Consider the following 23,003-nt stretch of genomic DNA (forward strand, 5'->3'; position numbering starts at 1 on the left):
CTCCGGTTTCTTGCTTCTCAGAATCTCCAGTTCTTTCCATTTTTCCACAGTTTCCAAAAGCTGTAAAGGTAATTCTCCAAGTAAAATGAGATGGAAAGACCTCAATCCTGCAAAATGTACATGCATAATACATTTCACTTAGTGCAAGCCCCACTGCCTTCATTTCTGGAAGATGACCGCTTACGCTCTGGGTCCCATTGCTTTGTACTGTGGAAGTCACCTTGGGCCAGCTTGTAGATCCCACAACTCTTCTTAAGAATAACCACAATAGATAACATAAGAAATTCAGTGATTCGTGACACACTTTCAAATACTAATGAGAAAATTAATTGGGGGGGGGGGGAATCTGAATTTTGAGATTGTGATTTTACATGGTTTATCAGCGCTCAGAGATAGATTAAAATCTAAGAAGGTTGGTTTTTGGAGCGCAGAAGAGTTTTGATAAACAAATATGTATCAATTACACATATATGTAAGCCTTTTCATTCTCAAAAGCAGGAAAGAAGCAAGAGAGATCTCTTTCTGTGAGCAAGTAAGTGCTGGGGCAAAAAGAAACGTTGGTGGGGGGACAAAAGTTATTTTCCATCAACATGCTTGGATGTGCCGTCATAAACAGAGCTCAGTTCAAAGGATCTGGGAATCTCAGAAGATTTCTTTTGAGACTAACCAATTGCCTGCAACGTGCTGTCAGTGCTAGGAAGAGGCATCTCTTGCACGTAAGAGCAGCTGGTTGTTTAAAAACAAACAAACAAAAAAACCCCCCACCCCTTATGTAGAGCCATTTTCTAATGGAAAATGGACATCTGTGAAAACAGGGCACTTCAGCAAATTCTGTGCGCTTTGGGATGTCATTTTGCAAGGAAAAGTGTGTTTTTTACTAACGGTGCATGCTGCTTGTTTGGGTATTTTCAGGAGAGGGCTGGGGTTTTTTTGTCTTTTTTAACTTTTGCAATGAGTTATTTGAGTTTTGAAGTTTTATTAAATACTATTGATTTGAAATACATTGTTCTGATCCTCGTCAAAACAGTTGTTTAAAAATATTGTTACACAGAATTATTCCAAGTATTAATCTTAAGTCAATATCCTTTTCCATTTTCTGTGTAGTGGTATTGGTAATTTTTCTTACTCTTTCTTCTCTTAAATAAGAATTGTGAACTTTGTATCAGTGAAAGGGCTACCAGTATAGAGAAACTAACTTTTAACCTACATTTAAAAGTATGTGTGTACCTTTTTAACATGTTACGGGATTATTTTGTTCTAGCGATGATTTACCAAACTGCTGTTGAGAGCCCTTAAGTGATAATATTCTTCTTGTGATTTGCTTTGCACAGGGGCAAGAGACTTTTGTTAAAGAACTGTTGACAATGTTACGACATGAGCATTAACCTTGTGTTAGCAGGAGAAAACTTAATTTTATGGGAAATGGCAGGTTTTTTAACTTCCTTGAAAGTTCTGTCTTGTGGAAATATAGTGAATCTCATAACTAGGGTGTAGACAACTTATTGGTACTGTTGTTGCCAATTTGAATTGCCTCATGTGCTTGCCTTTAAGAAATAACTTGACACTGTCAAAAGGATAGTTGAATTTTCTTTGCTATAGCTGATGCTTCCACATCTGAAATATATTTGCCAATGTTTTGTTGTTTGCAGGAACCATTGATATATGACGAAACCATGAAGAGAAAGCAGAACGAATAATAATGCTTTTCCGAAACCGTTTTCTGTTCTTGCTGGCTTTGGCAGCCTTATTAGCCTTTTTGAGCCTCAGTCTACAATTCTGTAAGTGTCCTCCCCTTTTGTTTTCTATATATAGTGGTCTATAGGTGTGTTTGAAAATGCTTACATGTTGTTTAAGCATTCTTTTTGTATTTAAATATTTGTTGTGTTGTTTTGGTTTGTTTTTTTTTTTTTTTTCAAAAATAGGAAAATAAATGTAAGAATAAAAGTAGTTTTGTGTGCCATATAGGAATCTATACAATCTAGAGACTCTTCAAATCAGGCTATCTCAGAAAGAAATCGTAATTTTGTAGTGCAATTAAGTAATCGAATGTGATTGAATCTTCCATGAAGGTGACTGAATCCTTCCATGAAAGTAGACAAAACACATTTGAGTAAAAACTGCTGCAATTCCTATTTTACACTGCATCAGACCAGAGGGGATTGAGAAAACTGCTGTGAGAGGGTTGAGTGTTGGAACTTCTCCTTATTTGTACCCTCACGTGAGGAAACTTGAAACAGTTGAATTGGCCCATCACAAGTGACCGGTTCGTTTAAGAAAAGATAAGTTACGTTGTGCTTCAGATCAATTAATCATGGGTCGATCCAGGGGGCCGTCATTTACTGATGACGGAGCGGAAAGGTGGTGCTGGATGCCGGTTAGTGTACGTTGACAAATGAGCATTGTGCCGTATGACTGCTTATCGCCTAGTTCATGAGTGATAACATTTGCTAGGTGAAGTGATGTTGTGTGTAAACCTAATATGTACTAATACATGCCGATGTAATTAGTTGCTGTTGGAAGGCAAGGCAAAATGCATATCCATAGTATAGGATGACATTGGTCGTCGTCGTCGTCTTGCATCGTGTTTTAATGTAAGAGTGTGGTCCTTCTGGTCTATGCTTTTTTTGCATAGTGTAAAAAGCCAAAACAACCCCGAACCCAGAGGATTACTTTAGATTTAGAATGTGTCTTTTGCATATGATGGACAACTTAGTAAAAAAAAAAAGGGGGGGGGGGGGAGGGGAAAGAAACTTTGTAGTTTTATGTTGTTATTTTTTGTGTGTTTAAACTGATCTGCAGGTAATACAGGGACCTGTGGCTCCAAATTGCTTTTTCAGCCTCCTATGGGTACGTGCCAGTGGGTCTGATTGCAGCTTGCAGCCCGTTAGGCTTTTTATGGCTCTGCCCTTGATGTTACATGGTTGGTTACGAATTGTGCAGAGGGTGAAGGTCCTAGAGGAACTTCAGCTGACATGTGAAACGGAATTGTTAACAAAAATGAGCTGTATTTAGAGATGAGGAGGTAGGCAAATAGGAGAGTGAATCACATTTAATCAAAAGAGGAAGTTATTTTCCACTTTATTAGAACTTAACATTTGTGCAAGAGGAGTTCCCGGAGATAAAGATGTTTGAGGGGTGCTTTAAAAAGCACTTAAGTTACAGCAAGCAGCCATCATGAAGCTTAGTGCCAATACCAAAATACATACAGAGATTTTTACGTAATGAGAACTGCAGTACAGGCTAGCAGGAACTGAGTAGTGTATGATGTACAGGTAGCCTGATATTTTAACTTCTGCCAGCTTCAGCTTGTAGAGGGATTAGTTCAAACTTGGAACAAAGACCATCCCCAAAGCAAAGACAAAACTCTCTTCTTCTATCACCATGTAACACCATTTTGGAAACCAGATGGAGTTTGGAGAATTTAAAAACCAAGCCAAAGTCTTAAAGCCAAAACAAATTTTTCCCCTCCGACCCCAAAACAACCCACTACCTGCTAAATTATATTAGAGTCTACAAGTGCTGGGTGAGCTGCTTTCAAATTAAACATAGCTGTAAATCTTTAGTCTTCTCCAAATTATAGTTCCTGACTAGTTTAATGTTCAGCTAAGGAAACGCTTGATTCTGAACTTGAGCTTTTAATGAAATGGGCATGCAAGTATTTAAGGAAATACTAGCAATACGGTGTATATAATGGAAGCATAGTTTCAGTGCTGTCTTAGAGCAGGCTTTGGTCAGTCTCCATGACTAATATGAAGACATAAAATTGCTGTTTTGATAAAAGTGGACCACGTGCTAGCACATGGCGACCCACATGCTGACTCAATAAGGCAGTAACCCCCACCTGAGACATTTCAGAACACCCTTCAGAGGACGTCTGTCAGCCCCTCTGATACTGCGTGATATGGAGCACTTTACTGCGATAGAGCATTGAGGGACAGAAAATGTAAGTGTCTAGCTCCATGGGACATGGAGAATGGTTGGCTGGTATGTTAGTCTCCTTATGAGTAGTTTGGAGTTTATTGGTTTTTTTTGGAAAACCAGCAAAATTCCAATTACTATATGTATTTTTAGGGATGAGCTTTCTTTAACTGTGGATTTAAATACAGACTCTGTTTGTTGTAGCACTATGTACTTAGTAGATCTGTATTTGCTATTTGTTTCCTATTGCCACGTTGAAGGTCCTTCCTTGCTCTGAATCTGTTACTCTTAAGACATGACACAGTTCAGAGGCATGCATCCCTCATGATTTGATTCTCCCTGCTGCACAAAGTGGTAGCAGTGTAGTCTTGTTTCATGTATAAAACTTTTTTCTGGAAGCAATGTGCTGCTTTTCTTTTTCATCAAACTGTAAAACTTGGTTTCCAAATTTTGATCCCTTCCGAACTGCCTGGAGAAAAATTTTGGTTATACTGCTTTATAATTTGTGCCAGATCATGGAATGAAAATGAGAGTTTATACATTTAGAGTCAGGAAAATGCCCAAGCCACTGAATTTTTTTTTTTTTTTTTTGAAGGGAGTTAGCTCCTGAAGCATTTGGAGTGGAAACGGATGTTTTCTGCTGTTGTGAGATTGTGATTCTCTGTTAGCAAGCAGCGCACAGCTTTGTGGAGGAGGGCTGGTCGTTTTAAAACATACTACAGCTTTTCTAAGCAGTGAATGTTGAAGATGTCTCTTCCTTTCTGTGCTAAATTTGTTTAGAAAAGTGAAACAGTAACATTAAATGCATAATTATATAAATGGTACATATCTTCCTTTTTTAAACTTCTGCTTTAGGGCAGAGCATCGCTCCCGTAAATGCTTGATATTTTATCCCCTCTTGTCCACACCTGGAACAGCGGTGATTTGAAGCCAGACTTGTGAGTTGTAGCTGACTCTGAAGTGAAGGGCGTACTGAAGGCCAAGTTCAGCTGGTTTTCCGTAGGTTCTGACTCAGTATTAGAAACAGCCGACACTGGGATGGCTGACAAGATTAGTCTGTCCCATGCCTGAGCCGTGAGGGTTCAGGAATCGCTTGCAGCAGTTTGCAGCCCAGTCAAGCAGAAATCGATGCTGGTTTATTTTAACAGACTGTGCTGTGAAGGGGCTGGAACCGCTTTATGAGCAGTGATTTCTGCAGCCACGATGAAGTAGAGGTGGTGGGTGTCCTAAGTGTCAGCAGTCCTAATGCAAGTCCGTCCTTCCTTGTAAGACGAAGTCCCAAGGCAATCGTTTCGGAGCTAACAGTTGTCACACCTCAGGTTTAGACACAAGGAGAGAAACATTGGGGAAAACGACCAGTATTGGACCTCAGAGTCTTCAGTCTTGGTAGGCTGGGGATGGACCCAGGATCGATAGAAAACTTTGTCCTCTTCTGATGTTTGTTCTTGGTCCCTCTCTCTTTTATTGTGGTTTGAGTTCTGATCTAAACTAGTCTGCTTTCCTGTTTGTTTGTTTGTTGTTCCCCTCCCCAAGGCTGGTGCTCTACACGGATACTAATGCTGCTTAACTTACGGGCTAAATCATTGAGAAAGTTTCCCCCAAAATCTCTCTTGACAGCAACCAGCAGCTCTGAGTGCTTAAAAGTGTTCTGTCCCACCAGCAGTTGCAGTGGATAGACACGGACCAGCTGGCGAGGATCACTTTTACAAGAGCAGAAGCTACCCTCTGCCTTGTGTCTGCAGTGCCACGGTACCAGGGATGCGGAAGGCAGCTCTGTGGAGCAGCCGGTTCACGTTTGTCAGGGGCTGTGTGCTGGATCGGCTTGCTGCATCAAATGCCAGATCTGACTTTTCTCCTTGGTACGGCTGAAATTTCTTCACTTCCCTGTCCCGATGAGAAGGGAGTCACATAAGCAGACTGCGCTTTGCCAAATAGTTGGAGAAAGGACTTTTTTAACTGTATTATTCATTCTTCAAGGTGACGTAGGTGCTGTGGATCGCACAAGATGCCTGCCTTCCCGCTGCCTTAACCTGCATTTGCATTCCCAAAACCTCTGTCACGTAGGTTTTGGGCGATGAGGGACTTGAACAGTTCTGTTCTTTACGCTCTCGTATAGGAACAAAAGGCACGGGGTCCGAGTACGGTCCTTACGTATGCTGCTACCCACCGCATCAGGTGGGTAGCAGCATGCTCCTGCTGCTACATAAATAACTCCTCAGTTTTTGTTTCTGAACTTACCTGGTGGTGAGTGCTAGGAGAATGAGATTTGAGACATGTTTGAAAATTTACTAGAACGTTCCAGAATCTATTCATAGTTTTGCCAGGGTTGTTTGTCATTTCTAGTAGGCGCATAGAAGACTTAAAAAGTTTATATTTGATGAAAAAGTACAAGTCTTAACGGTTCTAGGCATCTTTTATATAATTGTACGGCCTGGACTTTGAAGCAAAGGACTGGGAGCCAGATGTGTTCTCAAATTCAGTTTGGCTATTAAGAAATTGTACAGTATGAAACCTGGACCAGATCAGCAATAGGAGGAGACTCTCTTGAATGGCAAATGCCTCCAGATTTTGTATGTGTTTTAATTTTTAAATGGCATACAAAAATGACAGTGTTAAAAGTTAAAACTCAAAAAATGTTCCACTGCTGACTGAAAGCTTACCATGATGTCTCTGGTGGATAAATACAGTGATGAGAGTTTTCGTTTGGAAAACCCATTGGATGGGGTGGCTGGTTGATGTCCAAACCAAATATGACTGGCAGCTTAAAGTTTTATTGGGAATTGTCATTGTTTCTCTCTTGTTTTATGTTTGGGGCCAGATCTATGGAAAAGAGTGGAGAAGTATTTTCCTTACAGTATTTATCACTCCACACGTGTTTTTGTTTTTCCCCTCTTTGTCTGTTTTTTGTAAATGGTCATGGTTCTAAAATGATTTAAATCTTCAGTACTAGAGACAAAAGGAGAACTAGTTTTGATAGACTTTTCAGTTAGACTGTTCTGAAATGGAATTATGTTGTTGTTCTCTTAAAAGACTTCAGTGTTTTGCTTTGTCAGAAAACCTGCAGAATGGAAAAATGACCTGTGCTAGATTGTGGGCTGTATTTTTGTCTCTGTAAATACTATCTGTAATGCTGTTGACTAAAACTGGGCAGTTTACTTCTGCACAAACAGAGTGAATGCAAGTTGGGATACTTTATATTCTTTTTTGCCAGAGGAAAAGGTTGCAGTGGTTGAGGTCTTCCTTCCTACTCTCTGCTGCGTAAAGTGCCCAGAGCGGTGCAAAGGGTTTGTAAATGCAGTGGTTGGGGGAGCTCCTGTAGTCCAGAGACGGAGGATGGCAGCGCAGCTACATTCAAGCCTGTTGTAAGGGATGCGTCAGAATCTGGCTGTGGTCCTGCAGCCTCACGCTGAGGGGAGAAGGCATAATTTAGGACCCTGCCAATGTTAATTACATTGGTTAGCCCTTAGGTCAGCTCAGGAACAGGAGGTTGCAAGTATGTCTGAAGAGCTGCTTTCTTTTTTCCCCTTAAGACTGGTGCAGTACATGAGAACCCAATTACCGGGCAAGCACAGACCTTCCAGTGTATTAGAACATCTGTGACTGACTGCGGGAGCCTGAAGGTGGGTCTCCTCAGGGTGTCTCAACTATTTATCTTTGAATTACCTTGAGTAAACCAAACTGAAAGGAAATTTAAAAGCTAGCTGTTAAGACGCCATACGTAATCTCTGTAAAGTTCACTTGACAATGACTCTGGATTTTTATTTTTTAATCGAATGCATGTAAATAAATTATTTTTCAACAAAGGAAATACCTTTGTTTTACTTTGGTTTTTATTTTTGTTTCCATTTACTGAAAGCCTAAGGAAAGTAACGGTCAACAGAGGAGGACTAAAACTATAGTGGAAAAGCATCTCTCTTTTACTAGCTATTTATCCCTGTGGCAGGCATAAATTACAGACTTCCCTCTTGAGCCTGCCTGTTTCAGGCACCTGCAGAATCGCGGAGTCCCTGGCTCTCAGGCAGATCCTGCATATGGAGCTTCTCTTCTGGTTTGGAGCTTGTTTCCCTAAATACTTTGATACTTTGGTCAGTGCCTCAGGCCTGTCTTTCGATAAAAAGAATTTTGGTATCTGCCGCTGCTTTTTAGGATGTCGGCAGCTACCCTGGCAGGGTGCTGGTTCCCCTCTCAAGTGTGGGGAGGGTTTTGGGTTTTTGTTTTTTTTTTTTTTTTCTTTTAAATACTTTCTCTGCCTTGATGGTTCAGGCTTGGGTGTTGGTGTTTCAGCGTGTCTGGAGATGACGTTTTGCTTTTCCAGTAATAATTTCCCTCTACTTTCTGTCATCTTGTTTTGCACTGGAGGTTTTGGTTTTACAGATGAGTCATAGGAAACAGAAATCAGGATTCTCCACACGGAAAAGTAGTAGAGTTTTTTATTTTATTGGCTTGAGTGCTGCGGGCAGCTCTCGTTTCATGAGGACGGTGTGGGCACCATGTGCAATCCCGCCAGGACGTTGCCTGTAGGAGGCAATTGCCGTGTTGCTACACAGCAACACGGAAGCTTGGAACTTCCCCTTGGAAGCCCGTTTCCTTTAATAATCCCAGCCCCGCTGGTGTGTTTGCTGCTGTTTGCATCCCTGCTCGGCGGCCCAGTACAGCTGTACGAGAGCAACGCTGAAGCGCTTGGGGCTCAGCCCGGCATCCTTGCCACTGCTTGCTTCGGCGCCTACTGTAAGACGAGCGGCGGTGCAGCGGGTGCTCGGGTGGTCCGGGAGAGCGTGGGCCGGTGCCAAACGCTCGGCAAGGACTTGCAGGTGTGAATAGAGGTGGAAGCCGAGGGGGCGTAGCATCCCGGTTCAGCCTTGCCGTTTGCAGAGCAGGATGTGCTTCCTCAGCTGGCGAAGCTGTAGCGGCGGCACCGCAGAGCTGCCACCGTCCCCCTGCCTCCACCCCGAACCAGAATGGGGGTGTGAGCTGCACCCGCAGCCCCTTGCCCAGAGACTGCCAGTGGGATGCCGAGAGGAGCCGGGATATGCGAAGTCTGCGGAAAAAATGGGTGAGTTGGGTTTTCCCAGAATTTAATTTCTGAAGGAGAAGGGGGAAAAAACCCTAAGTTATTAAGTAAAAAGATAATATAAGCTGCTGGCTGCTTCTGGACAGAATATCCTTACCATCTCTCTAAGGTGAATTCCTTACCATCTCTTACTGTTCCTTACCATCAAACAGTAACTACTCATGTTTCGTATTTTAAGAATATAATTTCTTCAGTGGAAGAAAAAAAAATTACAGTATTGCATTTTGCTGATTTATACAACTAACTATATTTAAAAAGCCGCAACTTTGGAATTCTTGATGCAGAGAACTTGTTTTTGTCATGTGTTACCAGCATACAAAATTAGAAGGAGATCAGATATCTCCCTTCCTGAATTTAGCCTTCAAGCTCGTAAGCATGGCAGATTTTCCACTAATGAGAAGTCTCTCTGGGTTTCTTGAAAGTACTAATTCAATCTGAATTTAAGATTAAAGGGAAAACCAACCCACAAATAATACATCCAAGGCTCTGTACATTTTAGTAGTGAATGAAGAAAACTAACTGTAAACACAGATTTTTGTTAAAGATGCTTTTTATGTTGTAACAGGAAATTTAAATAACTTTTTTGTTATTCTCAAAAGTGGTGGTATAATATACTGGTCCAGAAATTAACCCTTGAAGGAGGAGGAGACACGATGATGACTTGAGAATGATACTATGGGACAGTCTTACTTTCTCCCACAAAAACAGCGCAATCATTTTTAAATATCTGCTTTAAATATAGGTCAGGTTAAGTTGCTTCAGACAGGATTTGACCAGTAGAAGTTACTTGGCAGGCTACAGAACTCCATAAATCTTCTTTACATACGTATTTTGGCTTCATCCATGATGGTTAGTTGAACTCTATGTAAGCAGAGATTAATATGAGCTGTTAAAACATATGGTTGAAGGCTACTGTGAATAAAGCCTAATACTTCGCAAAAACTAATAGCAAGTTATTAGTTAGGCTTCTGCAAATCCTTACTACAGCGTTGGATTAAATTCTGGGGGGAAGGAAACAAGGCTGGAAAATAATAAGCGTTTTAACATCACTTCTCTCGAAATCCAACTCAAATCTTGGTCCTAATACCTGCGAGAAAGTTTGAAGGTGTTGCAATTTGTGCTTCAGTCTTTTAATAATTATAGTGATAGATACTGCAATTATTTTAAGCATGTGAAAGGGTCAGTGACTTTTTGTAGGGATGTCTCATGGGTACGTACCTGTCCTTAATTGTTTGAGTTTCGAATGGATAGTAAACAACAAAGGAAAATAAATATTCTCAGTAGGAGAAAAAATGTTATGCTTACAGTAATTAATGTTTCTGTCAGTCTTTACCTAGACTAATGCATTGATCTTAATTCTGTATATATATATAAAACTCTGTGTATATATATGTATATATAAAACTGTGTATATATATGTGTATATGTATAACTCTGTGTGTGTGCATATATATAACTGTATATTTAACCTGGGAGTGAGCTCTGTTTTGTTGCTAATAGTTAAGCTCTCTTTGTTGGAATACCTGTGCTGTAGTTAAATCCTCCCTGTTCCTGCTCCCTGCCAAACTGGGCTCTTGCGCTAATTGCAAATAATGCCCCAAATAGCTTCCACCAGAGGATGACTTGTATGTTATATGTCATTGTATGTTATTTAAACGAATTTGACCTACATTTCTTTCAAGGACGTGGGTAATACCTTTGTCCTTCTACATACCATGGAGGCCGGCTGCCTCGAGATACTTGGGTTTATCACCAGAATGGGGCTGTAAAAGTAAATGAGGGTAAAATAGGAAAAGCGGAAGGATATAAATTTTGTTCATTGTGACTGTGTGAGAGAGACCTATAGGTTTGTTCTGTGAAGATGCGAGTCAGGCCTTTGCTTCTCCTAAAGCAGCCTTCAAGACAACGGCCCTCCTCTTGTAGCGTGTTCTTGTGGAGGCCCAAAAGGCGGAATTATCTCTAGACCAAGAGGCTCCCCGAGGAGCGGCTGTATTCCTTCGTGACCTGGACTGCTGGGGTTTTTGCAAGTCAGTGATGTGCCACAGTAACTGCTAGAAGCTCTATTGCAGTTGAACTCATAACCCTGCTAGTTTCCTTGCATGAAAGCCTGTGGAAGTGTAGTAGACTTCTGGGGGAGCTAATAGAAGGTGATTGCGCAGTGTCGTCTTCTGATGACTCGCAATTTTTTGTAGTTTTTTTCCTACCTTTCAGATATTGCAGTCGTTTTACGGTCCTGTGCACTTGTTTATGTGGTATTAGTCGATTACGAATTCAGTAGTGGTTTTTTTGGAACCATTGCTTGGGACTGTCTGGCATTGCAGACAATTTGAGATATAGTACATAGAATAAGTAGCTCAGATTTTCTGTAGAGCTTTAAGAAACGCTCTGATTTTTTTTTTTCTTTTTAATATGGAATATACCTCTTGTTCCTATGCCACTTTTTCTTCTTTTTTTTCCTTCTATGAGCCAGTAGTTGCTTGCCTTTCTATGTCAATTGGATCTCTTCTCAGAAAAGGGCACTTTGTACTTTAATGTGTATCAACTTGGTGATGGCCAGTTTCAGTTAAGACATGGGACAGTGAAGAGATTTGGACTTTTTTTTTTCTTTTTCTTTTAAGAGTTGCTTAGTCATAACCAAGCTTTAGTCTGTCTACTATCATTCTAAGTTGTAGGTGGTTTTAGCCAACGTGTGTAACTTTTAAACTGTTTACAGTTGACTGGACGATGCCTTGAGCAACGTGATTTGAGTTAGCTCTGCTTTGAGTGCCGGCTTGGAGCAGATGACCTGCAGAGGTCCCTTCCAACCTAAATGATTAGTTTATTCTGTAGCAGTAGACCGGGTGATTTTATTTATTTATTTATTTATTTATTAGCAAATTCTTTTTTGTTGTTTAAAATTTCAGGAGTGTTACCCTTATCAACTCAACAAAACCTCATTAATCCAGTTCTCTGCCGTTCCTTTTTCATAGCTCTCTAATGCTGAGCCAGGCTGCCTCACAGATAACCGCAGATGTGTTTTGGATCGGCATGTCTGTCTTTTAAAGCCAAAAAAATTGTTTCTAGGATTTTTCCATGGGTTAGTTGTATACTGACCTGAGCTGTGTTTTAACACCTGTAACGTTGTTTTTAAGTTCTGAAATTCACCTTATTTTGTTTGTAGAAATAGTAAAGAGAGAGAGTTTTGTTTCTAAGGTGCAGCTGTTACGTTCTTTATAAATGTCAAATTTGGTTTGGCGATTCAGGGTTAGTTCAAGCGGGTGAAGCCTGCACCATACAAGCCCGCAGTTCTGACGAGAATATGGCCCCTCTGCGTGGGGTTTGCGTTCCGGCTCTTGCTTGGGATTTTCAGGATGACAGATTGCAGGACGCGGTCCCCGCAGCCCCCGGCTGCCAGGGCTCTCTGGGAGGCGTGCATTGGGCAGCTTTGGTCTTTGCCCACCTGCGGGCGAGCCGGCCAGCGCAGAGGTTGCCGGTGTCTGATTCTGCCTCTCTCCTGTGCCCTCCCTGCTGAGCTCTCCTGTTCTGGCTGGGCAGCGGGAAGTGATTCTCATCCCTGAAGGCTTTTTTTTCTTTTCCACGTGCAGTTCCTCAGCTGCTCATCCCCTCGCTCTAGGTGACTCCCTTTGTACCTTTTTTCCACGTGTCGTTACAGAGAGGATGGGATCGAAACAAACAAGGCGGGTTTTCCTGCCTTTTGGGTGGTAGCCCTTTGAGAGAAAGAGAAATGACTCCATCTGACCCAGGCGTGCAGACAGAGATACTGCCGAGACGTGCAGAAAGCAGCTCTGTTGAGAGGTGACGGAAAAATGCTTTTACCAGTGAGCAGATGTACAGAATTTGTTGCAGCCCAAAAAGCTGCTGATTTGGTGTTCTGAAACCTGGGGAGCAACGCTTGTAAAGCTGTAGCGGGCAGAGCAAAGGTGTGCTTTTAAGTCCTTTTATTTCTTCGTTTTTACCTATGTATTTTGCGATTTCTATTTCAATAGCCAGGTGTTCTAGTACGCGCCCTAATAAAAGTTGGCTTGTGTTTCAAAAGCCGTTCCAAGTATTTTGGGATGATGTCTAAGGAAAGCCCTAAGGAAAAGAGGCAATAACATGCACTCGAAGCTCTAGATGACTATATGTTCCTATCATTTGGTCTTTTAAGGGGGGGGGGGGGGAACATTTTATCTAGAATGACAGAAAACAGTTGTGCACGCTTCCTCTTCATACCCATTTGAGGAGCGAGAGCTTAGTAGCAAGAATTAGTGAATTCCTTAAAGAATAAGTGCGGGGGAGCATGCGTGTCTCAGCAGCAGAGAGCCCGTGTCAAAGGTGTAAAGTGTGAGTGACAGATTGCTAGATAACAGGAGCAATGGTTGAACTGTCTTGAATTCTACTGCATGGGGCGTATTTTTGTGCTGTTCTCAGCCGCTGTAGAGGAGAAGATCACAGCAGCTAGAGGATTTGCAGTCCATGTTCCTGAGAAAATACTTTCTGCCGTGTTTTCTTCTGCTGTGTTGAACACAGTGTAGCTGGCCTCTATGTTTGTGTTCAGTTCACATGCGAAATCTGCCAAGCGTCTCCTTTTCAGTCGCGATGTAATCACTGCTGCACGGCTTCCCACTCCAGTATTTGTGAGATCCAAAAAATACACAGGACAAAAAGAAGAAACAAAGGTCACCGTCCACAGGCAAATTACGGGAGTAGCATTCAGTGTATTGTGTCCTGCAGCTACCTTTTCACGCTGACCATTATTTTGAGACAATACGATGGAAATGGGAAGAGTTGCCAACAGTTTCTGAACACAGATGATAAAAGCTGTTTTGAAAATCTGTTCCAGGACAATTCAGCTGGATTAGTTCATTTACCAGTTGCTGAGTCCTGTAGACAGAAGCAGGACAGAGCTTTAAAATCTTACTGCAATGCTCATGAATCTTGTTAGATCAGTAACAATGGCTGGATCTACTGTATTTATAAAAATCATGCTTTTGGGCCATTAAAAGAAACCCTTACTTAGTCTTTGTATACTTAAGCCTTGTTTGGTAGCCTTCAGGACACTGATCTGCTATAGGCGAAGTCATCTCACAGCCTGATGAGACGTGGCAGCCACGCAGACACATCGATAGGAATGGCTTCGTTTACAGCGTCGTGGTGCCGTTTATGTAACATTTCTCATTGTGAATCTTGATGAGCCTGTGGCAGGCAAGGGACCAGCACAGAATCATAGAATCATTGAGGTTGGAAAAGACCTCTAAGATCAGCGAGTCCAACCGTCGACCCAACACCACCATGCCCACTAAACCATGTCCCTAAGTGCCTCATCTACACGTCTTTTAAATACCTCCAGAGATGGGGACTCAACCACTTCCCTGGGCAGCCTCTTCCAATGTTGAACCACTCTTTCAGTAAAGAAATTTTTTTAACTGCTTCATCACAGGTGGTGGTGGGCCTTTTGTGTTTTTTCTTTTTATTTTTGCATCTTGTCAGTAAATAACCGAGAGCGTGAGCAATATCTGACTTATGTGTTATAGAGCGGGAAATCTGTCTGCTTGTCTAGAGGTTAGCAGGAACTTCCCCCGCTCCCTTCAGATCGACTGGAGAGCCAAGCAGCGAGGTAGGTAGTGAGAAGCTGGCACGGAAAAGCTTTATTATGCATATATATTTATTTTAAAGAAAGAAGTGCATTTAACTGATGGAAATATAAATCTTTTCCACGTTAAACAATGTAGTGTTTCAGTGTAGCAGGAAAACAGAATAAAATACAGAGAGTAATTTTTCACTTTGGGAGGAGAAGTGGAAAATGACTGTCTTCTCTAGAACTTGAAAAGGCTCGGACTTGCAGTCAGCATTGCTGTGTTATTAATGTCAAGCTGAAAACCCTGGAAGCTATTTAAGCAGTGCCGTATGCCCTTCTGAACTGTCAACTGAAAAACAATTGCGGGGGGGGAACCCCTAAAACTATTAAGCTCTTTTCAGAGCCGTATCTGGACTCAATAAATGCAAGCACCCATTGTATAATTTAAGGTGTCTGATTAAATTTGGTCTCAGAAACGTAACATGACAAGGCCTGCCATGTTGTGCTTTGGTGCAAAAAAGGTTTTCTTAGCACATTTATTTTCCTTGTGTAAGTCACATTGGGACCCTGTAAAAAAATCAGCAAAGCATGCAGCTGGAAATAAGAGATTTGTTCTCAGCAATCCTGGCGTGAGTTGTTTAAAGCTGGTGGAGCTACCATGCACGGCGGTCATGTGTACTTGTTCTGCTTATTTTTGAACGTGAATACGCAGGCAAGGCCATCTGGCCTTTTCCCCTGCGGCTGGTAAGGAATAAGGCCCTGGGTCAGTACCTGCTACCTACGGCCGTAGGTAGCCATACATCTCCATGAGATGAGGAAAATAAGTTTAAAGAAGTTCCCAACTTGTGATCCAGAAAATAGGCAGACAAGTAGGCCGTGACCCGCTCCTGGAAAGCGTAGGGGATTTGGCTATTTCTGACCACGTCTGTGAAAAACAGCTGAAAAAGCAGCCAATTTACGGTAGTTCTGAATTGTCCACATGGAGATTTGCATCTCCAGGGGAGGGCTTTAGGGATCTGAAAACCAAGAAGGCTGAAAGCTCAGCTAGCGTTAGACTGAAGATTAAGCTTTTGGTTGCGTTTCGTGCGGTAAAATTACGTCAATGTTGATCAGTAAAGTTAAGACGCACTTACAGGTTGCAGCTACAATCATGCTATGATTGTTCCGGGGAGAAAGAAGGGACTGTGGTGTGAAAGCTCATACCGGGGCATATGTATAGACTTCCATTTTGTTCAACTAAAATTTAGCTTGTCTTGTATTTGAGCTTGTGCATGGCAGGAGACCATTGTGAAGTCTTTAGGTTTTTTCCTCATAGCCTAGTATAAATGAGGTTTTCTTAAAAATACGCACATTAATGAAACGAACACTTTAGAGCTCACACTTGTTTCCCCTCAATCAGATCTGACTTCCACTAGATTAGTTGAGGCACGTCTGCAACCTCCTAGGCCTTCCCGAGTTTCCATTTTCTGTCAGCAAACCTGTGATGTACAGGATGCTTCTGAAAACTTGTTTTTCCTACACTTTAAACAGAGAAACAGCATTTTTACTTACTTAAATAATTAAAAGTGGCTCAGACTTCTAGGGGGAAAATTGGCCTGTAGTACAGAAAAGCTATTGCAAAAAAAAAAATCAATCAAAGTTTAAGGAACTAGTGCAAAATAATGGAAAACAGAAAACTTTAGGTAGCATTTCTTTAAATTTCTTATTTCCAGTAGATACGTCCATCTCAGCCTTGGATAGGTGATTTTCCTTGGGTTACAAACAATATCAGAGAAAATGTAGCAGGCAAACCAAAAAGAGTGTTTGTTTTATTTTCACTGTGAGCTGAAAAATAGGGAGTTGCTATAGCTGTTGGTCTTGTTAGTTAGTTGTATTGTCTGCCGCAATTTTTTTCCTCTAACGATGTCTTTGACAGTCTTCAAAAGATAGCTGGACCGCCTTTACTTTTAAGTATTTATTGACAGCGAACGTGGCTTGGGCTGCTGTTTTGTAGCGGTCAACTTGATGATGATAACTTAGTGCTGAAGTTGAGTAATGTTAGCACGGTAGTAACGCGCTCGCTCCGGTGGGCAGTGCAGAATCCTGCAAGCGGCCGTCCAGGTTTTGCCGTTCCGGGGGCGCGCGCTGTGCTTCCTTGGTGAGACTCTGCCCAAGTGGGGACTGTCACTGGCTGCTGCTTGTGTCCTGGGTGATTAAAATAAGAAGCAAGGCTTCAGGGGAAGTTTTGGGGAGCAGTCATTACCTCTGTACCTTAATTTGAACGACAGTGCTCCTCTCATAGGCAAAATGTTATACCAGTGTATGACACTTGTGAAAACTGTGTCAGGCAGCAAGTGTGGCAGTGGGCTGAGCTTGCCTGCCGCGGGCTGCAGAGTGCTTTTTGGCTGAAGAACAGTTGAGGCGATGCTGAAGTTCTCTCTTTGGCCATGAAAAAACACTCTCTCTCTATCCTAAACCTTAATTCAAATTTCCCCTGAGCATTTTTCCCGTCGGAGGAGAGTGGTTCCTCGCGGAGCCTGCGCTGCTCCCATCCCCACCGCGTTTGGGGTTGAAGACTGACTGCGGCTGAGTTCTCCGGGTGGAGGGAGGGCAGCGAGGGAACTGGTGCTTCAGGCTCTGTGATGACTGGGGCTGCAGGAATGAAAGAAAAGGGAAATCCGCCTCGTGTCTTTATTAAATCGCAAGAAATAATTTGGAAAGGAAATGGGACTATAACTACTGTGTCGTCACTTTGAAACAGAAGATGTCGTTTAAGGAACATGAGGAAATACAAACATAGCACTAAAGAACAGAATTTTAAAAGCAGCACTTTTCTAATATTGACCCAGGTAATGCAGAAACTTACCCTAGAAGGATCAGTGCATTAAAATGGGGAAAAAAACCCCAACTTTGTGAATTTAATAAATTTCTCTTGGCAGGTTAATGTTTATATGTAAGAATCCAAAATATGATGTTCTGTTCCACAAGTCTGCTGCAGCATTCCTCATTGTCTTCAAAAGTAATTGATGTTTTTGCTGTAGGAAGGGAGATGTCTATGTTTACCTGATAGGATCAATAGAACTATTCTAGCGGGCTTTAACTTCTGGTGTCAAAATACGCTGTAATGAAGGCTATTGCAGAAATTTGTGGTTCTGCAGTATGAAGTGTGTGTATTCAAGGCTGCCATAGCAAGCATTTTTCAGTGCTTTTGATTAGAAGCACTGGCTTGAAAAGAATGTTTATTCAATGATACCTGCTACTTGGTTACTACACTTACAAATACTTTTCCCAAATGTTTTTCAAAGTCTGTCTTAGAACTTGAAACATAGGGTGCTGGCAATAGGATTGCGCTGTAAGTCAGCAGACTCCTTGAAAATTCTCTAAATTACTATGATCTCTCTTACAGAAGGAAGAACAGCAGCAGCAATCCAGAAACTGAATGTATGTCAAATTAGGTATATGTGTCTGGGCTCGTCTGGGTCCGTAACTCGCCACTAGTGCTGAACGTTTGCAAATTCTTGGAAACTCGGAGGAAGGGATCTGTAGTCTCAGTTCACTGTTTGCTCCCATTTGACTGCTCAGTGGAATCCATGAGGTTGGAAATTCCTGCCGGCTTCTGTAATGAGGCTGATGAATCTGTACTTTGGGTCATACGTTTTCGGACCTTTGGTTTGATAACATTTTTAAGTGTGTAAGAAGGGAAGCGTTTACCTCTGCTGCCCAGCTACCGTTCCATTCTGAAAGCTGTACCTATGTGACCTTGAAACATACCATTGCTAGGTTGAAGTATTGTGGAGAAATTACACTCCAAGGAACCTTCCTTAGCTTGTCAGGGATTTGTCAAGGCAGAGCTTGTTGCTGCTGCTATTCTAGGTTAAATTTAAGTGTGTGTCCCCAAGCCCCCTGCTGTTGTTCTTTCCGTTACCCACCTCCCCCATAGCTCCCTCCGCTCTTTTTTCTTTGGAGTGATGCTCGGAGAAGTTAGCAGCACTGTGGGAAGAAGACCTCGAAGCTTGGAGCCTGCTCTGCGGTAGAAAGGTCAGCAGTTGCACATGGAGCTTTCTGTAGAGAATACGTCCGTGCTTCGGGGGCCCCCTGCTCCACTTGCTCCTGAACGGGCAGAAGACGCAGCCGAAGTGGAGAAAATGGACGGGCGAATGCCAGGGGAAGCGGGGATGTGGTGGAAGAAGTAGGTTCAGATGTGGATGGTTAAGGGATAGGGACTGCAGAGGTGCTGAGGACTGTCTCTTCTTCGTGAGTTCAGTGTGGACGGATTTTATATAGATATAAAGTTTGTCATCAGGTTCTGTAGGGCAAGTGGTTTGATTTAAAATAAAAATTACTGGAGGTTTTTTGCTGAATTAAACTGCACGTGCTTAATAAATTAAAAGACTGAAAATTTAAGACGAACTTACGTAAAAGTTTAGTAGCTCCATTTATATTTTATATAAATATAAAATCTGAAGCTTAGAAGCTTATGTTCACAGGCTTAGAAGCCTTTTTAAAGATTTTTATGGTGGTTTTTCTTAATAGTACTTGATAGTTTGACCAGTGTGAGGCTAATAAACCTTTTTTTTGTTTGTGTGATTACTCAGTATTCAAATACAGCACATTAGTGATTGTGGCATTGTGCATTACGGATGAAGGCCCTCGCTGTTAATACAGATCTTACGTCTGAGACTTGCAAAGCCTTTATTTAAGCTGTACGAAAGAATAAAACGAGAACGGTGGATTGTGTGTCACGCAGGCGTACTTGAACTTCATTGACGTCCAAATACGCATTTGTAATCCCAAGCAGGGCCCTAAGAGCGACCCTGGGGATGGATGTGTTCCTCAGGCGCGAGGATGAGGAACTGCCTCAGGGGTGGCAGGGACCAAGCCCGGGGTGGCGGGACGTGCCCAGGCCGCCTCGCCTCCAAACTGACGGCGCCTGCCCTCGGTGTTGCACCACGTCCCCTTCAGCACACGTGCACCTTGTCCGCTTTGTCCAGATTGTTTTTCTTGCTGCACATGTCTTCACCTTTCCCCCCCCATCTCATTTTCTTTGAAGCATTCCTTCCTCTTTCTGGTGGTTCTTCCCTACGCTTCTCCCTTTCTAGCTTCCTTTTTTTTCGGAGAGAGCAAGTAGAAAAGTCTACATTCATCGTCAGAATTTCAGAAGGCCGAGTGTTCTCCTCTGTGCTAGGCAGCCTTGTTAGTGCCCTGCTAGGAGCAGAAAGGGGAGGGGGGGGGAAAGGTGGAAGAGGGATAAATAACTTTTTGTGCTCTCCGACATGCGCATTTGCTTTTCTTCACCCGTTAGCATAAGGTTACCTACAGTCGGGTGGTGGTTTGGTTTTTTTTTTTTTTTTTTTGCATTTCTGCTGTGTGGCTTCATTTCCATGTGACTGTTTTAAACAGTACGTTTGCATGGGGCTGAAAGAACCTTCTGTTTTATAAAAGATGAAGACTTCAGGTCTCTGTTTAGTCAGAAAATTGAGACTAACATGGCTACTTGTGCTGCTGCTTCTCAGACTGGCTGGAGCTACAAGGGAAAACAGAAGTGGAAAATGGTTTTGTTGCCTGTCTTTCTGGTTTTAGGTAAACGTTAGTGATTTTTTTCATGGATAAATCTTTTTCTTCTTGGTAGACAGTGGTGGTACCTTTTGTTTTTCAAGCTGAAACTAGTACTGTAGGAGGGAGAGCAACTGGTAATGGAGTGATTTAGCATTTAATTTGGTGTTTCTTCTACATGGACTGCACTTTGCTTTGCGTTTTGTTTTTCTGCTGTAGTGAATTCTGTCAAATTCGTGTCAGTTTTGTAGCCCTAATTCATATCAGACTGGCTCCCTGCTCGGGCTTCTGAGTACAATAGTTGATTTGATAAACTTGACATTCTTCCAGAGGGGTTTAGTTGCTCTGCAGTAATTGTTACAACCATTATACTGAAAGCACTTCTGAATGATTGTCTCTCTCGCTTAGAAACTACTTGTCTATTATTTGTCTTTTTTTGGTATATTTTGTGGCATTCAGGAACTGGGGGGGTATGGAAGTCAGACGAATTAGCTTCTTGCTCTTTAAATAGGTCATATTTAATGTACACTGAGAATAAAACCATACATCATAATATTTCAGGTGCCGTTGGTTTTGTTCATAAAGACGTTTCCTAGTCAAACTGTTAACTTCATTTTAAAACTTTGTCTTCAGGTTCTGTAGGGTAAGCAGTTTGATTTAAAACAAAAATTACTGGAGGTTTTTTGTTTAATTAACCTTAGTATCAGAGTTTGGATTTTATTTCTTCTTGATTTTGTTCGCTTAAACAACATCATATCTCAGTTCGGAGCTGCAAAAATTCTTGGGAGTGATTCTACAGCGGTATTTAGCTGTTCTGCCGTGTGGCCGGTGCCCCTCTGTCTCTCACAGGACAGAGTTTGCTGTTTGACTGTTCTACCAGGTCTTACTTTCGTCTGATACCAGCCCGTGTGTTTAGTTTTACTTTGTGTTTCAAACAATTTTAACTCGGTGGGACACGGAGCAGAGTTGCCTTGAGGTCTCTTTCATTTTATTGTTTCTGTAAGCCTTCTACTTTTTTTCCTAGATAGAACTTTTTCAAAATTAATGTTTCAAAGTAGTTTCTATGTAGCTGCTTTAGTTTTAAAAATAATTTATGAATATTGGGAAATAAAATATATTTTCTTTCCCTTTTTGTTGTCAAACTACCTCTATAATAATATGTACGTATTCTTTATAGTTTCAGTGTTGGCAAAGTTTCCAGTTAGATCACCAAATATGTTTCAGATATGTTTTATTAACTGCCCTGGCTGTGGGAAATGTACATTAAAATCATCTGTTTAATTTCTGGTTTATGTTGTTGTATTCCTGTCATAGTAAAACATGAGCTTTGAAAGGCAGAGCAGTGTAAAGATCCTGTTCAGAAACTCCCGTACTCAAAGATTTAAGTATGACTATATAGACGTTGGCAGACTTCGGTTTTGGGCCAGCGCATGTTACTGTGAACTAATAGAACAGGTCGTATAAAGAGTGCTAAGCTATAAAAAGTTGTGTGAAAACTACAGAATAGAATTCTGATCTTATAATGATTTACAGCTGAAAGAGCAGAATAGAGTTTGGTAAAAAGATGAATTTCAACTCTGTATGAGGGACTTTTTTTTTTTCTTTTTTTCTTTTTTCTTTCCTCCTCTGAGCTGTGTCAGTCCAATCCTCCTTGTAGGTTTCCTGGTTACCTATGGACCAGAAACCCCATTTGGGAGACAAAGGTGGGATTGACGCTGCAGAGGAGGACTTTCAGGAAGGAAAAACTTGGATACAGAGAGACAGTCAGCTCTTCAAAGAGCTTTAAATAACTGCTTTATGTGGCATAAGGGGTACCAAAACGGAGGAACAAATTGAGCCTTCCGTGCAGTGGGGAGCTGGAGAGGATGAGGCGTGCAAAGAAGGACTTGGCAGCGAGGAAGCGGGGTAAACGAGGACAGCAAGGGAGCATGAAGCCCAAGGACTTGAAATGAAAAGGGAGGGAGAAAGGAGAAAACATCATAAATACGTGAGGCACTAACAATGTCCAGGGAACGGCAGAAGGTGAGAAAACAGTTGAGAGACAACTGAGGCTTCAGCTGTCAGTATGGAAGACACTTCTGTTGCAGAAGTGCGAAGAGGGGCCGCGTTGCTTGGGGACCTCATCCCGAAGCACTGAGGCTGCAGGGTTGTTAGAGCTTGTGGGGGGCTTTCACGAGGGGAGAGGAGGACCAGCCTTGCTGGGTGGGCTCCTCAGGGTCACCGTGCTGATAAGGCTGAGCAAACAGAAGGCAGCTTTCCAACTGGAATTCGTTTCCCCTTTGTCTTGTTTTCCCTCTTTCCTGAAATACTTGCTATTTTTATGCGTGTACATTTGTTGGAAATTTCCAGTGGACTGCCTAGACTGGTGCCCAGATCATAAGATTTTTTTTTTTCTTCATTTTTCTATTGAACATAGTTAAATAGAAGACCCAGATATTTGCATAGGTTGTTTGGCTGATTTTTTTTAAATTATTTTTTTTTTTCCCCAATATGTGTTATTTCAGGTGTGCTAAAAGTAAATACCACTTGTTATGACAGTGCTTATTTAGGTGGCTGGAGTTTTTTGAGCTTGTCGATAATTTTCTTTGTCAAATCTGCAAACAATTTGAATGTCTTAAGTCGAACCATAGAATGGTTTGTGTTGGAAGGGACCTTCCAAGATAATCTAGACCAGTTCCCCTGCTGTGGGCAGGGACGTTTTTCACTAGATCAGGTTGCTCAAATACGTTCAGAAATCCAGACAAAGTGGTTGTGCCCCAGGCGGGTTCAAAGTTAGCAGCTCCTTCAGCCCGGTCCCGATCTGAGATACTTGGACGTGGGCAGGGTGGTAGTAGTTTAGTGGGGAAATGTTGTGTCCCTTCTTCTTTCCTGGTATAAGCCAAGCTTATTCACTATACAATAAGGGCAATATTTACCAGCTCCTAC

At 42.0% G+C, this 23,003-nt stretch overlaps 1 protein-coding gene across 5 annotated transcripts in view; it reads left to right on the plus strand.

Annotated features, from left to right (window-relative positions):
• The window catches only part of PXYLP1 (2-phosphoxylose phosphatase 1), a 116,675-nt gene that overhangs the window by 74,769 nt on the left and 18,903 nt on the right, over nt 1–23,003 (plus strand). For 4 of the 5 annotated variants that reach the window (XM_076340849.1, XM_076340848.1, XM_076340850.1 and 1 more), the window contains one exon: nt 1,650–1,778. The exons of the other annotated variant lie outside the window; for it this stretch is intronic. In XM_076340849.1, coding sequence (XP_076196964.1) covers nt 1,700–1,778 — 79 coding nt within the window. In that variant the 5' untranslated portion in view covers nt 1,650–1,699. The remainder of the gene's footprint in view (nt 1–1,649; nt 1,779–23,003) is intronic. 5 annotated transcript variants of the gene reach the window in all.

Source organism: Aptenodytes patagonicus, chromosome 6 (assembly GCF_965638725.1).
Source record: "Aptenodytes patagonicus chromosome 6, bAptPat1.pri.cur, whole genome shotgun sequence".
NCBI classification, from domain to species: domain Eukaryota; kingdom Metazoa; phylum Chordata; class Aves; order Sphenisciformes; family Spheniscidae; genus Aptenodytes; species Aptenodytes patagonicus.